Here is a 10,975-nt window from a genome sequence, read left to right as displayed (position 1 = left end):
ATGGTAGCCTGTAGTGCACAAAACATTCTCTCTATTTCACCAGCAGATGGCAATATGTTAACATGTGATAAACATTCCCAATACAGCAAAAGTCGAACACCATTAAATGTGCTATGTTGTATTATGTTAAATATTATAACCCAGATGTAATTCATTTATTCAATCACGGTGATAATACCTGATTAAAGGCGTTATAACAAGGCTAGGCTGCTCACTAAATGTAGCCTATATCCTATATCCTATAGCAATACGTTTTTTGTTGTTGTTGTTTTTTGGTAAATGTATTTAATTGTATGAACAAATAATACAATTAATAATAGGCTGCTATGATATGTACAAATATATAAATCTTAATTAAACAAACGGAGAAACAACTAAAATTTATAAGTTGGTTACTTACAGTAGGCTACATATATAGTGTATATAAGCTACTTATAAATTGCTCAAAGCTAGATTTGGCAGTAAAAATAAAATAAAAAATAAAATAAAATAAAATAAACTTATGTTGGTTATTTCTGTTTTAATTCATCCATGCTATTTTGAGATTATGGCATGTAGCCTGTCCCAGTCTGAGACCGGGACAATCCTCCTGTTGGTCACGGATGTGTGCTCTGTGTGGATAAAGATGGCATCCCGCTGATGTGTGTGACCTTCATGGTGGCTTACTCCTCTGCCAGGCACTGATTTCTGATTTAGTGCTGCTCTTGTCAGGAGCTGTGAGGTGCTTTCCATGCACTGACAGAGGAACTCAAGGGCAAGTGTGGACAGGTTAGATGAATAAAGAGCACAGACAGAAAAGCAAGAATTGGCTTATATACATTAGAAGTGCATTGTTTCTCTCTCTCTCTCTCTCTCTCTCTCTCTCTCTCTCTCTCTCTCTCTCTCTCTCTCTCTCTCTCTCTCTCTCTCTCTCTCTCTCTCTCTCTCTCTCTCTCTCTCTCCCCATAGTTATTTTTTGATATGGTGCATCATTTTTGTGTTTTTATAAACTTGCACAAAGTTGAGCGTGTATTGTGAAATATAAATACAATAGCCTTAAAGCTACACTGAGTAACTTTTTTATTTAGTCTTAGCTAAAAACACTTAGTTCTTTCAAAAATATATGTGCTCATTAATGTATATTTACTTCTTTCAAGTAATAAAGTATTCTCGTAAGTTTATAATATGCCATTGAAAATACATACGGGTGAAGGGTTCGAATGCTGGTCGCCATGTTGCCCCTCCATCTTGAAAGTACATTAGCCAAAGAGGGACATACCCGTAAATTCAAGCTTCGCTGATGGAACTCATGAACGAGGTCGAACTGAATTGAACCACTAGATGGGGGAAAATATCACACAGTGTAGCTTTTAGCTACAGTGTGATATTTTCCCCCATCTAGTGGAGAAAAGGTATATGACAATCCAGTGAATATTAGTTTCTGTTCCTCTCAATTCCGATTTCGTTTTAATTCCTACGGTGGCCGATTTAGTCCAAGAATAACATGGCTTCCAGTTCGACCTCGTTCATGAGTGCCATCGAGTGTTAAAAAGCGAAAGGCGAAGCTTGAATTTACGGGTATGTCCCTCTTTGGCTAATGTACTTTCAAGATGGAGGGGCAACATGGCGCCCAGCATTCAAACCCCTCACCCGTATGTATTTTCAATGGCATATTATAAACTTACGAGAATACTTTATTACTTGAAAGAAGTAAATATACATTAATGAGCACATATATTTTTGAAAGAACTAAGTGTTTTTAGCTAATAATAAACTAAAAAAAATTACACAAATATAGCCTTCTTTTCATTCATAATTCAAAACCTATATATCCCTGATTCATTACCATACACCCATATTCATGAGACCATGTTATAAAAAATGAAGAATAAGGAGAAAGTCTTTTGTGGCTCTAAGGGCCACCTATTAACTGAAAGTAGATTTTTCAACGAACACTTTTGACAAAATCTCATTCATTCGGTTTATAGAATCTCGTAATTGTCATTATATTCTGTTTTAATCATGAGACACTTGTGCGTTTTGCTTGAAGTGATGAAATACACCAGTGAACAGAGCATGCGTTCACAGGGGGACCGGAGAGGCAGAGGGTCTCTCAGAGCAGATGCTAAAACTGATGATGATGGATGTCTGCATGGAGAATGTTGAATGATCAGGGGAGGCTTGTGTAGATTCTACATTTTCCATTGTTTCATGAAATCTTATGCAAATTTTACAGGGACAATTAGTTGAGAATCAATGCAGGGCAACTCTCTAAGAGTGGCAATTTCAGATTTTAAATGCCTCTCATTTGTTGCTCTGAGGTATAGTAGGCTGACCTGTGTTGTGTGTTCAGTGCTGGGTAGATACTTACAAATTTTAGTCCATTACTGAATACAAATTACATGATAAAATGTTTAGTTAGTAACATAATCTACTGAATTACATTACACATGGCAGGCCAATAATCAGACTACTTTTAGATTACTTTTGATCTGACTTATTTATAACATTGACTTGAATACTATAATCTTGTACCACATATTAATAAATATTCCACTTTGTTATCAACAACATGAAGTGCATTAAACATTACATTATGTCAGGGTTTCTCAAACAAGGATTTGAGAAGGAACTGCAGGGGGTCCTTAAATGATAAAAAGCTAAATACATTTTTAAAATGTTAAATTAAAAGAAATAAATTATTTTAAACATTAAAAATAACTAAAAGAACACTAAAAAAAAGATTCAATGTTTTCTTTATGCTGTGCGTCCTCTCCATTATCATAGTCGCCTGACTAGAAGGACCATCCGTCTGTGTAATTCCACAAAACATTTGAACAATATTTTTTTATATATATTTTTATATTTTTTTGTTTTTTAGAAAGGAACATTTAAAAGATAAAAAAGAAAACTTATGGGGAAAATCAATAAATTCTGAATAATGTACAGCCATTTAGTGACGTAATCATGCAATCAATAAAAAAGTAAATGTAGTTTTATGAGTATTTTAAAACATAAAGTAATAAAAAGGCAATTATTTAATTGCATTTTGGAATCTGATTACGTACTCCAGATGAATCAGTTACTACCTATCACTGCCTGTGTTGTATATTGGCCACCATGATTTTTCCAAGTAAGACATGTTCCTGGTCAACACATTTTGTTGATAGTGGAACAACATTACTTTCCAAAAAAATTAGTCCTAACCTTATCCCTGCCCCTAAACCTAACCCTACCCATAATTTATCCCTAAAATCAGAGTGAAATGATAGGTGAATAACACTGATGTAGGAGCACCTATCCCTGGCTGTTAGCTTAAACTTGTCATAAACTGCAAACTTGTCCCTCAAATCTGATTGGTTACTTGGAATTTTGATCTAGGAACATGTTGCACTTGGTGAAATAATGTGCACCATTGTGTATCATATGTTTCTAAAATATCAATTTAAAAATAGTGGAATAGTAAACAGCTTTTTATGTTATTGGTTACTACATACAATACAGTAATTAGTCTACTTGATATCTGGTTATGTTGATCCAGGTCTGTGTGTCTTTTGTCAGTTAATAAAGACAATTACAAAGTGACAGTAGATGGTTCTTCTCACAGTTCTAAGGCATCTTGCTAAATGGAAGACAGTCTAGTATCTGGAAAAAAAGATCAAACAGATGTTTGTGGGCTCTTACACCTCCCCAATGGTAACGGTTTCAAATCACAAAGAGAACAGGAGAAAAAAACATGGCACGCTAATTGGTTACAATCTTGCTTTGGGTATTTGCCTACAAGAGTCTACAAGCAGTTAAGATCCGGACTTATTTCAACTGGAATTCATGAATTCAATATAGTATATAATGTGAAATATCATAAGCAACCTCTGTAAAATGCGTTCTGTGAAATAGCTATAGTTGTGTGGGTCTTTTACTGTTTTAAAAAATAAAGCAAAATGGTAAGGGTTATGATTAATGTGTCCTTTTTGTTTTATTCTGCCTAACTAATGATCCAGATAGTATTTGCATTTTCCCAAGAGCTGTAAAATGTTTATCTTGTTCCGCTGAAGGATATAATTCTGTCATAATTTACTCATCATCTTCTTGTTGTTCCAAACCAATGAGTTTCTTCTGCTGGACACAAAATAGGACAATTTAAAGACTAAAGAGGCCCAAACATTTAGGACACCTACAGTCACAGTCTTCTGTGTATTCTTGTGTTTTATCTTATGAAATCTGTAACACTTTACAATAAGGTTTAATTTGTTAGCATTCGTTCATACCTTATCTAGCATATTTTTACAGCGTTCATTAACCTTTGTTAATATGTTCATATTAGTTTACAGTGCATTAACTAATGTTAATACAACCTTTGATGTTAAAATGTATTATTAAATATTGAGAATGAACTAAGAATACTAAATGCTTTAGAAATATTGTTAATTGTTAGTACATAATGTAACTAATGTAGTTAACGTTGAAGCGTTACCATGAATTCACATACCATACTGAAATTCTTAAAATGATTTTATTCACCCACTTACAATCAGTATTATAAACCTTCCCAATTCTGTTGAATTCGGTAAGATAAACATTTACGAAAACCATATTTCAGTATACAGACATTAAGTTAAAACATGTCACAAACATACCAGCAGGTAACAAGTTTTTTTTTCGTATCTACACCAACACTCGAGTTCGTTTTGCCTTATGTAAACAACTTCCTGTCGATCCCGGTTGAAATATTACATGCATCTGAAACGGATTATTTGGAAAGTGGCTCTTAATCCAACGTGTTCTTTTCTGTACCTGAAAAAAATCACTCCGACGTGTAGTACGTGCCTTAAAACAATCTGTACATGCACACATGTGGTCCTCAATAACGTGTCCTTTTACATTAAGTTTAGTAAAAAATAATATGACCGATCAGCGAAATAAATATTCTTCCAGTTGTTTCTTCAAATGCGAATGAAGAGTCAAATAAATACTCATAAATAAATAAACAACTCGCCATTATTAAAACCAATATGAAAACAAAAGAAACAAATAAACATGACCAAATCCAACACATAAATAAATTACATACATTTCAAGCATTAAAACTATTACTAGTCTACGTCTGCTGTATATAAGCATTGTCTGGGGGTTGTTGGGATTCCATCATCCGGTAAGGCTGCCAATTTGTAATTTCACAGTTTTAACCTCATATCCTGAGTGCTCCGTGACTGTTTTTCAGGAATACTTGCAGTTTGCTGTGACAGAATTAGCTGAAATTAGGTGAAACTCATGGAAACGGTGTGCTCAAGTGCTTTACGGCGCAGGGAGGCGATACTAGTCCCTCTCCACACGTCACTGTCCGGGGAGCTACACAGCTGAGGTGAGCCGGTCACATTCGTTGGACCCGAGAGGGACGCGGGCACCATCCCAGGAAATGTGGGTTGATACAGATGCGATTGAAGACCGGAACCATTTGACGATAAGCTGCCGGAAAGGCCCATGGAGTTTGGTGGGGGACCAGCTCCGAGACTGCACTGGGACAGGGACTGTGCCATCGCCTGCTGTCGGCCCAGCGAAGGCGGAATCTGCAGCTGCGAGACTCCAGGCATCCCAGCCGCGGCCCAGCGAGTGTCGTTGGCATGAAAAGAGCATAGACTGTCGCCCATCGCAGCGGACGGAAACTGAGGCAAACCGTGTGTTGGTAGCAAAGTGCCCGGCGCGCGGAAAACGTTGGTTGTCTTCTTGCGCTTCTTCCATTTTGCACGTCGATTCTGAAACCATACCTGAAATAAAATACAACATTTAGAAAGTCGTGCATTTCGTTGGTGATGGCCTAGTTATATCGCAATTTTAATTGCATAGGAAAAAACCCCAGGCCTAAAAGAAATAGCCTATATGCAATAATAAATTAACGCACACTTTCTTAAAATAAGTTTGTCGCCAAAGGTGAGCGCTTTAGTTTTTTAAATTATTCTATATTTAGAGCGGAACCATTATAAATACGCCTGTTCTCTTTTAATGCTGATATTAAACATGCACTTTGTGAATCATCTTTCTTTTTTTTTCTTTTTTCTTTTTCTCACGCCATGAACAAAAATGTAGCTATCTTCACGGACTAGCCATGTCACAACATGCGGGAGGGTATTTTTTTAAGTAAAAAACAGACAAAGCAATTTCTAATTTCAAGATGAGATGGGTGGTAATTATTTTGCAGACAGCCGGGGATGAAGTCGTTATGAAGCCTAGTTGATGTCATCTAGGAGACAAATACTTTGAAAGGCTCCGTCTATCATCATTGAACCATAATCATGAATTTAGGATAAAAATAAATTCACAAAAAGCGCCAAACAATAGCCTCCTCCTTCTGATATATTTTAACATTTAGCGCCTATAAGCTCGGAATAATTATTGTTCTACATAAATTGACGCCTAACTGTTATTTAATGTAATTGATATGTTCATATTAAAAGGCTACTGTTAATTACACTATTCGTATTCAGTTATAGAACGCGTTATGCTAAAGTAATCGATCATTCAAAGACAAATATACACTTTTTATGTTGAGATCTCTTTTTAAATGCATTTATTTAACGTTGCAATTTTGCACACAGTCAACACAGCATGTGTTTGCAGCGCGGCGAGCAGCATGGATATTTATTTAGGCATGACATTGTTTTGAAAGAATATACCCTCTTAATTGTTGAATGCAATAATTGCATATATGCAATGTATGCAATAATTTACGCAGCTTTAGAAGGAGACGAAAGAACACATTATTTTCATCGAACCATTTTGTTCGGTTTGCTTTCAGTTCGTCTTATTTAAACTGCGTAACCAGACGACGCCAAAGCTGAGCAGGTCCACTCAGGACTCACCTGAACCCGTGACTCCGTTAAACCAATCCGTAATGCAAGTTCTTCTCTCATGAAGATATCAGGGTAGTGGGTTTTAGCAAAGCTCCTTTCTAGTTCGTTCAGCTGCGCTGGAGTAAAGCGGGTCCTGTGGCGTTTCTGTTTCTGTTGGTTTTGTTGCCCACCCGACTGATTCGAGTTTTGCTGTTGCTGCTTTTCTTGGTCTTTGGCGTTGACCTGCTGCATTCCATTAGGATTGGATCCACCATTGCTAATGTCTTCCCCAGGGAGCAGAGTGGTCCCTTCCACGGTTTCTGTGGCAGAAGTAAGATCGCCGGGGTGTCCAGAGTCAGTCCCCCCTAGTCTGCACTTCAAAGCTTCCCGGTGTCCCAGAAGCTCGGCTGCAGCATCTTTCATCCCTGTGGACGCACGTGTCAACAATTTAGCATTCTGTCCAAAAGGCAGGAACGTATTAATAAACTGTTAACATTAAAGACAGACGGAACGAAATTATAGTAGGCTGCTTATCGACATATTTACTGCAGAAACTCGTAAACATTGTTTAGTATTGTAACCCATCCAAGTAAATTGGAGGAAATTAATTTACGTGGTATTTAATTAACAAACATTGCAAGTAAAACGAGTACAGATTGAGATATCATCATGTCATCACATTAGTTAACCAATTTGAAGGCTGAAAAATACTCTTACAGTGGAGTTGAAGACCGGAGTTTGGTGACGACAACTCACCGAGGCGAGTATCCAAGAGGTCGGCATGAGAGAGCATTGCGCACTGCTGGAGTCACAACTGCTTCCCAAACTACTCTACAACTTTTAACCCTTTTAGAAAGCGCATAGAGCTCAAATGAAGGAAAGTCGTCAGTGCGTTTAAAAAGGCGGTTCCATGTATTATACTGTTCTTTAGAGAGATTGGGAGGCGCTTAATAGTTGGATGAGCCCGTGAGCTTCCACAAATGGGAGCCAATCAGAATTGAGGGTTGAAAATGTCAGACAACCAACCAGTTAAATCCACAAACCTGCTTCATCTGCAGATGCTCTCGTTCATTTCAAATCTGATTTATTGCAGCGCCTCCTTATTAGCTATACATTTTAAATGACTTCATAATCATGGCAAATAACCAGTGAATAATAAATCTTTCTGTAGGCTATTGGTAAAAAGACAAGAGGCTTCACAAAAGGTGGGAATGTCCAGTCTTTATACTACTTGGCCGACTTAGGATGCAATATCTAAATGCAAAGGCACTTTTTGTAAGGTTATCGGCCAACTTTTGGAGGCCCTGTACGACAGGACGCTGGCCATCCTCTTTTGTGTCCGTGTGAAGGGAATGAACACAGGGTTGTTGCTAAGGGGTCTGTGAGCTGGTTGTGTCATTGTACCTTCCTGTGAGTTACAGCTTTATTTGAGGGGAATCCATCTATCAAAAACGATGAATTCTTTGAGGCAGCTAACAACACATCCAAGGTACATTTCCAACTAGTCATTTTCAAGACCATTAAGCATTTGAAGTAATTAGTGCCAAATCTACGAGCTTTCATCTCAATTATTACAGTGAAATCTGAATAATGCGTGATAATTTAACTGTGTTTAGAATATAACGCAAGAAGGCGGTGTAAATCATGTTTGAATTAGGTTCATTTATTTCGGTAAAGGCTTGAGGTGAAACAGTGAAACAGGCTACTGATGCGTACTGATGCCTCGGTTGTATCGACGTTTCATCAGCGCTGACGCAAGTAATTTGATTTATTTAATTCAAACTCGCTGACATACATTGGCTAATTTAATCCATTCAGCGAAAGCACGTTCGGCAGGCTGTCAAGATTTCAGCGTATTTTTGTGTAATCAATCAGTGCTCCCTTCTTTTGTGGCATGGATGTGCACCGGCAAGACGTTGGACTACTGAGAGTAATTAAGAAAGAAAGAATGTGGGAATCTCGACTATCAAAGACTCCATGCCGTCATATTTCCGTTTTGAGCTGATCGTCAATGATGAGCTCGCTTAGACACTGGGTTCGTCGCGAAGTAAACTGTAATATAGCTGGAATCGCGCTGCAAATAAATAATGTAACGATATAATTACATCGCTGGATGACATCATTTAAAAATATTTAAAGTGCCAAAGATGTCTGCAGGATCGAAAGGCGACGTGACAGAAGGTTCAGAAGTGGAAAACATGGTCTTTTTTTATTAATAACAGAAAATATTTAAATTAAAGGTGCGCCTTATAAGTCGACTGTACATCTAATGAAATAATATTGCATCATGCAATTATGTCAGCTTTTCTGGTCCGGTTTAATAGAAGTTGGTGATCTTGACATTATAATGAATATAGGCTATCTTGAAATGATCTACTCCAAAATTCAAATGGTGTATTTTTAAAGGTTGCCATTAACAATTTATCCTGATTAGATAATTAATATTATATTTGCCATTATGATTATTATTATTATTATCATCATCATTATTGCTAACACTTTATTTTAGTGTCCTTGTTGTGATGTTACATTATTCATAATTACACGCAAATAACCCTCAACCAAATCCTAATCCTATATACCCTGACCCTATAAGTAGCCTACATGTAGCCTAGCTTAAAATTACTCATAACATTATATATATATATATATATATATATATATATATATATATATATATATATATATATATATATATATATATATAATTACACTGTAAAAATGACACCTTAAAATAAAGTGTAACCTCATTATTATTATTATTTTACTTGCTATAAATTTCGCAGTTTTTATAGGCATATCTATACAATGTAGGCCTAAACATAATTTCAAATGTGCTTTAAAGTGCTTTGGTTTTGGGTCTTATTTTATTATTTTCAGGCCTACAGGCTACAATTTCTTTTGATAGAGATTCCATCCATGAGGAATTCTTATTTATTTTGTGTAAATGACATTGGGATTTGACATAGGTTGGATAATAGGTCCAAAGGGCTCACCATATATACCGTGAAATAAGTGAATTGGAAAGTAACACAACGGCTCCTCCATTCAAGCTGACGCGACCCCGTCGCATCTCATACTCTGATTAGACTTGGTGCCCTCCATGTGGACCCGATTTCAACGTGAGTTATCTGGGGAGAATACAATTATGGCCCTAAATAAAATAATCAGCATTGGACGGCGATTACCGTAATGAAATGGAGCTTTGGTGTGTCACGGAGTGGCTGGCCTCTATTATGGACCGTAATGAGACTTTTGGGGGTAAGCACGCACCACAATCATCCAAACATGAAAATGTGTTTACTTCGATGTCCACGTTTGCACTAAAACTTTCTTCTCTAAGTATACATTCAAGGTGTAGTCCTGTTTTATAAATGCATTATTAAACTCTGGGCCTATGATGAGCAGAAACAGTCTCTGACAAACAACTTGAGCAGTGGGACAGCAATATAAATAATTCAATAATTTAATTAAAATTAATTATTATTATTTATTTATTTTTGTTATTTTTGGTGTATGTTGGAAGTAAGAAACGAACTGAAGTCAATGTCATATTTTAACGAGTAAAGGATTTGCAGTAATATTTAAAAGACAATAGGCTGATGCATCATTCTTCATTCATTCGTTTTAAGAAAGGCCTTCAGTGGCTTGCGAGAAGGAGGACTTGGGTCAGTGGTCACTCTGAGTTTCTTCAAATTAGTAACATGTGCTAGTAATTATTAAATTCCAGCATAATCACACTGCTAATGCAATTTAATGCATCAGCAAATTAATACTGAAAATAATTAGTTTCACTGACCTTGTACATTGCAAGACGAGAGTGTAACAGTAATTCTTAAATGAGCCAAACCACTCCCCTTCCATACACAATCCGATGTGTTTTTCATACAGCGATAAAAAGTAGGTATTAGGCTAAGTTATCTCTCAAACAAGGGTGTTTATGAATGTATCATGTTAATATTGACGAAAAAGTGCAAGTGGGCGGACTTTAAAGCTTGATGTTGCTCAATTGTAAAGACATCTAATTGTAAAGATGGCCTATATCGTTAAAAAGGAATGGTCTAATCCACTTTCATTACGTGCATTAATTATACATTTAGCCTACCCATGTCAGTTTACAGGTGAATCCTGTGATTTCAACCCATTCGATCTACATTGTTTCCCCTGAA

The 10,975-nt window shown here is 36.5% G+C and overlaps 1 protein-coding gene across 3 annotated transcripts in view; it reads right to left on the bottom strand.

Moving 5' to 3' along the window:
• Nucleotides 1-4,473: 4,473 nt before the first annotated feature.
• Nucleotides 4,474-10,975, bottom strand: part of otpb (orthopedia homeobox b) — an 89,225-nt gene continuing 82,723 nt past the window's right edge. The window contains exons 1-3 of one of the 3 annotated variants that reach the window (XM_067440048.1): nucleotides 7,524-7,704; nucleotides 6,837-7,231; nucleotides 4,474-5,744 (exon numbers count right to left, since the gene is read on the bottom strand). In XM_067440048.1, the coding sequence (XP_067296149.1) occupies nucleotides 5,238-5,744; nucleotides 6,837-7,231; nucleotides 7,524-7,599 (978 nt within the window). In that variant the 5' untranslated portion in view covers nucleotides 7,600-7,704 and the 3' untranslated portion in view covers nucleotides 4,474-5,237. Of the gene's footprint in view, nucleotides 5,745-6,836; nucleotides 7,232-7,523; nucleotides 7,705-10,975 lie in introns of those variants that run through there. The other 2 variants (XM_067440049.1, XM_067440050.1) reach the window with 2 other exon arrangements.

This window comes from Pseudorasbora parva, chromosome 3, assembly GCF_024679245.1.
Source record: "Pseudorasbora parva isolate DD20220531a chromosome 3, ASM2467924v1, whole genome shotgun sequence".
Taxonomy (NCBI): Eukaryota; Metazoa; Chordata; class Actinopteri; order Cypriniformes; family Gobionidae; genus Pseudorasbora; species Pseudorasbora parva.
The sequence above is the reverse complement of the archived record's forward strand: the minus strand, read 5'-3'. Positions and strand labels throughout refer to the sequence as shown.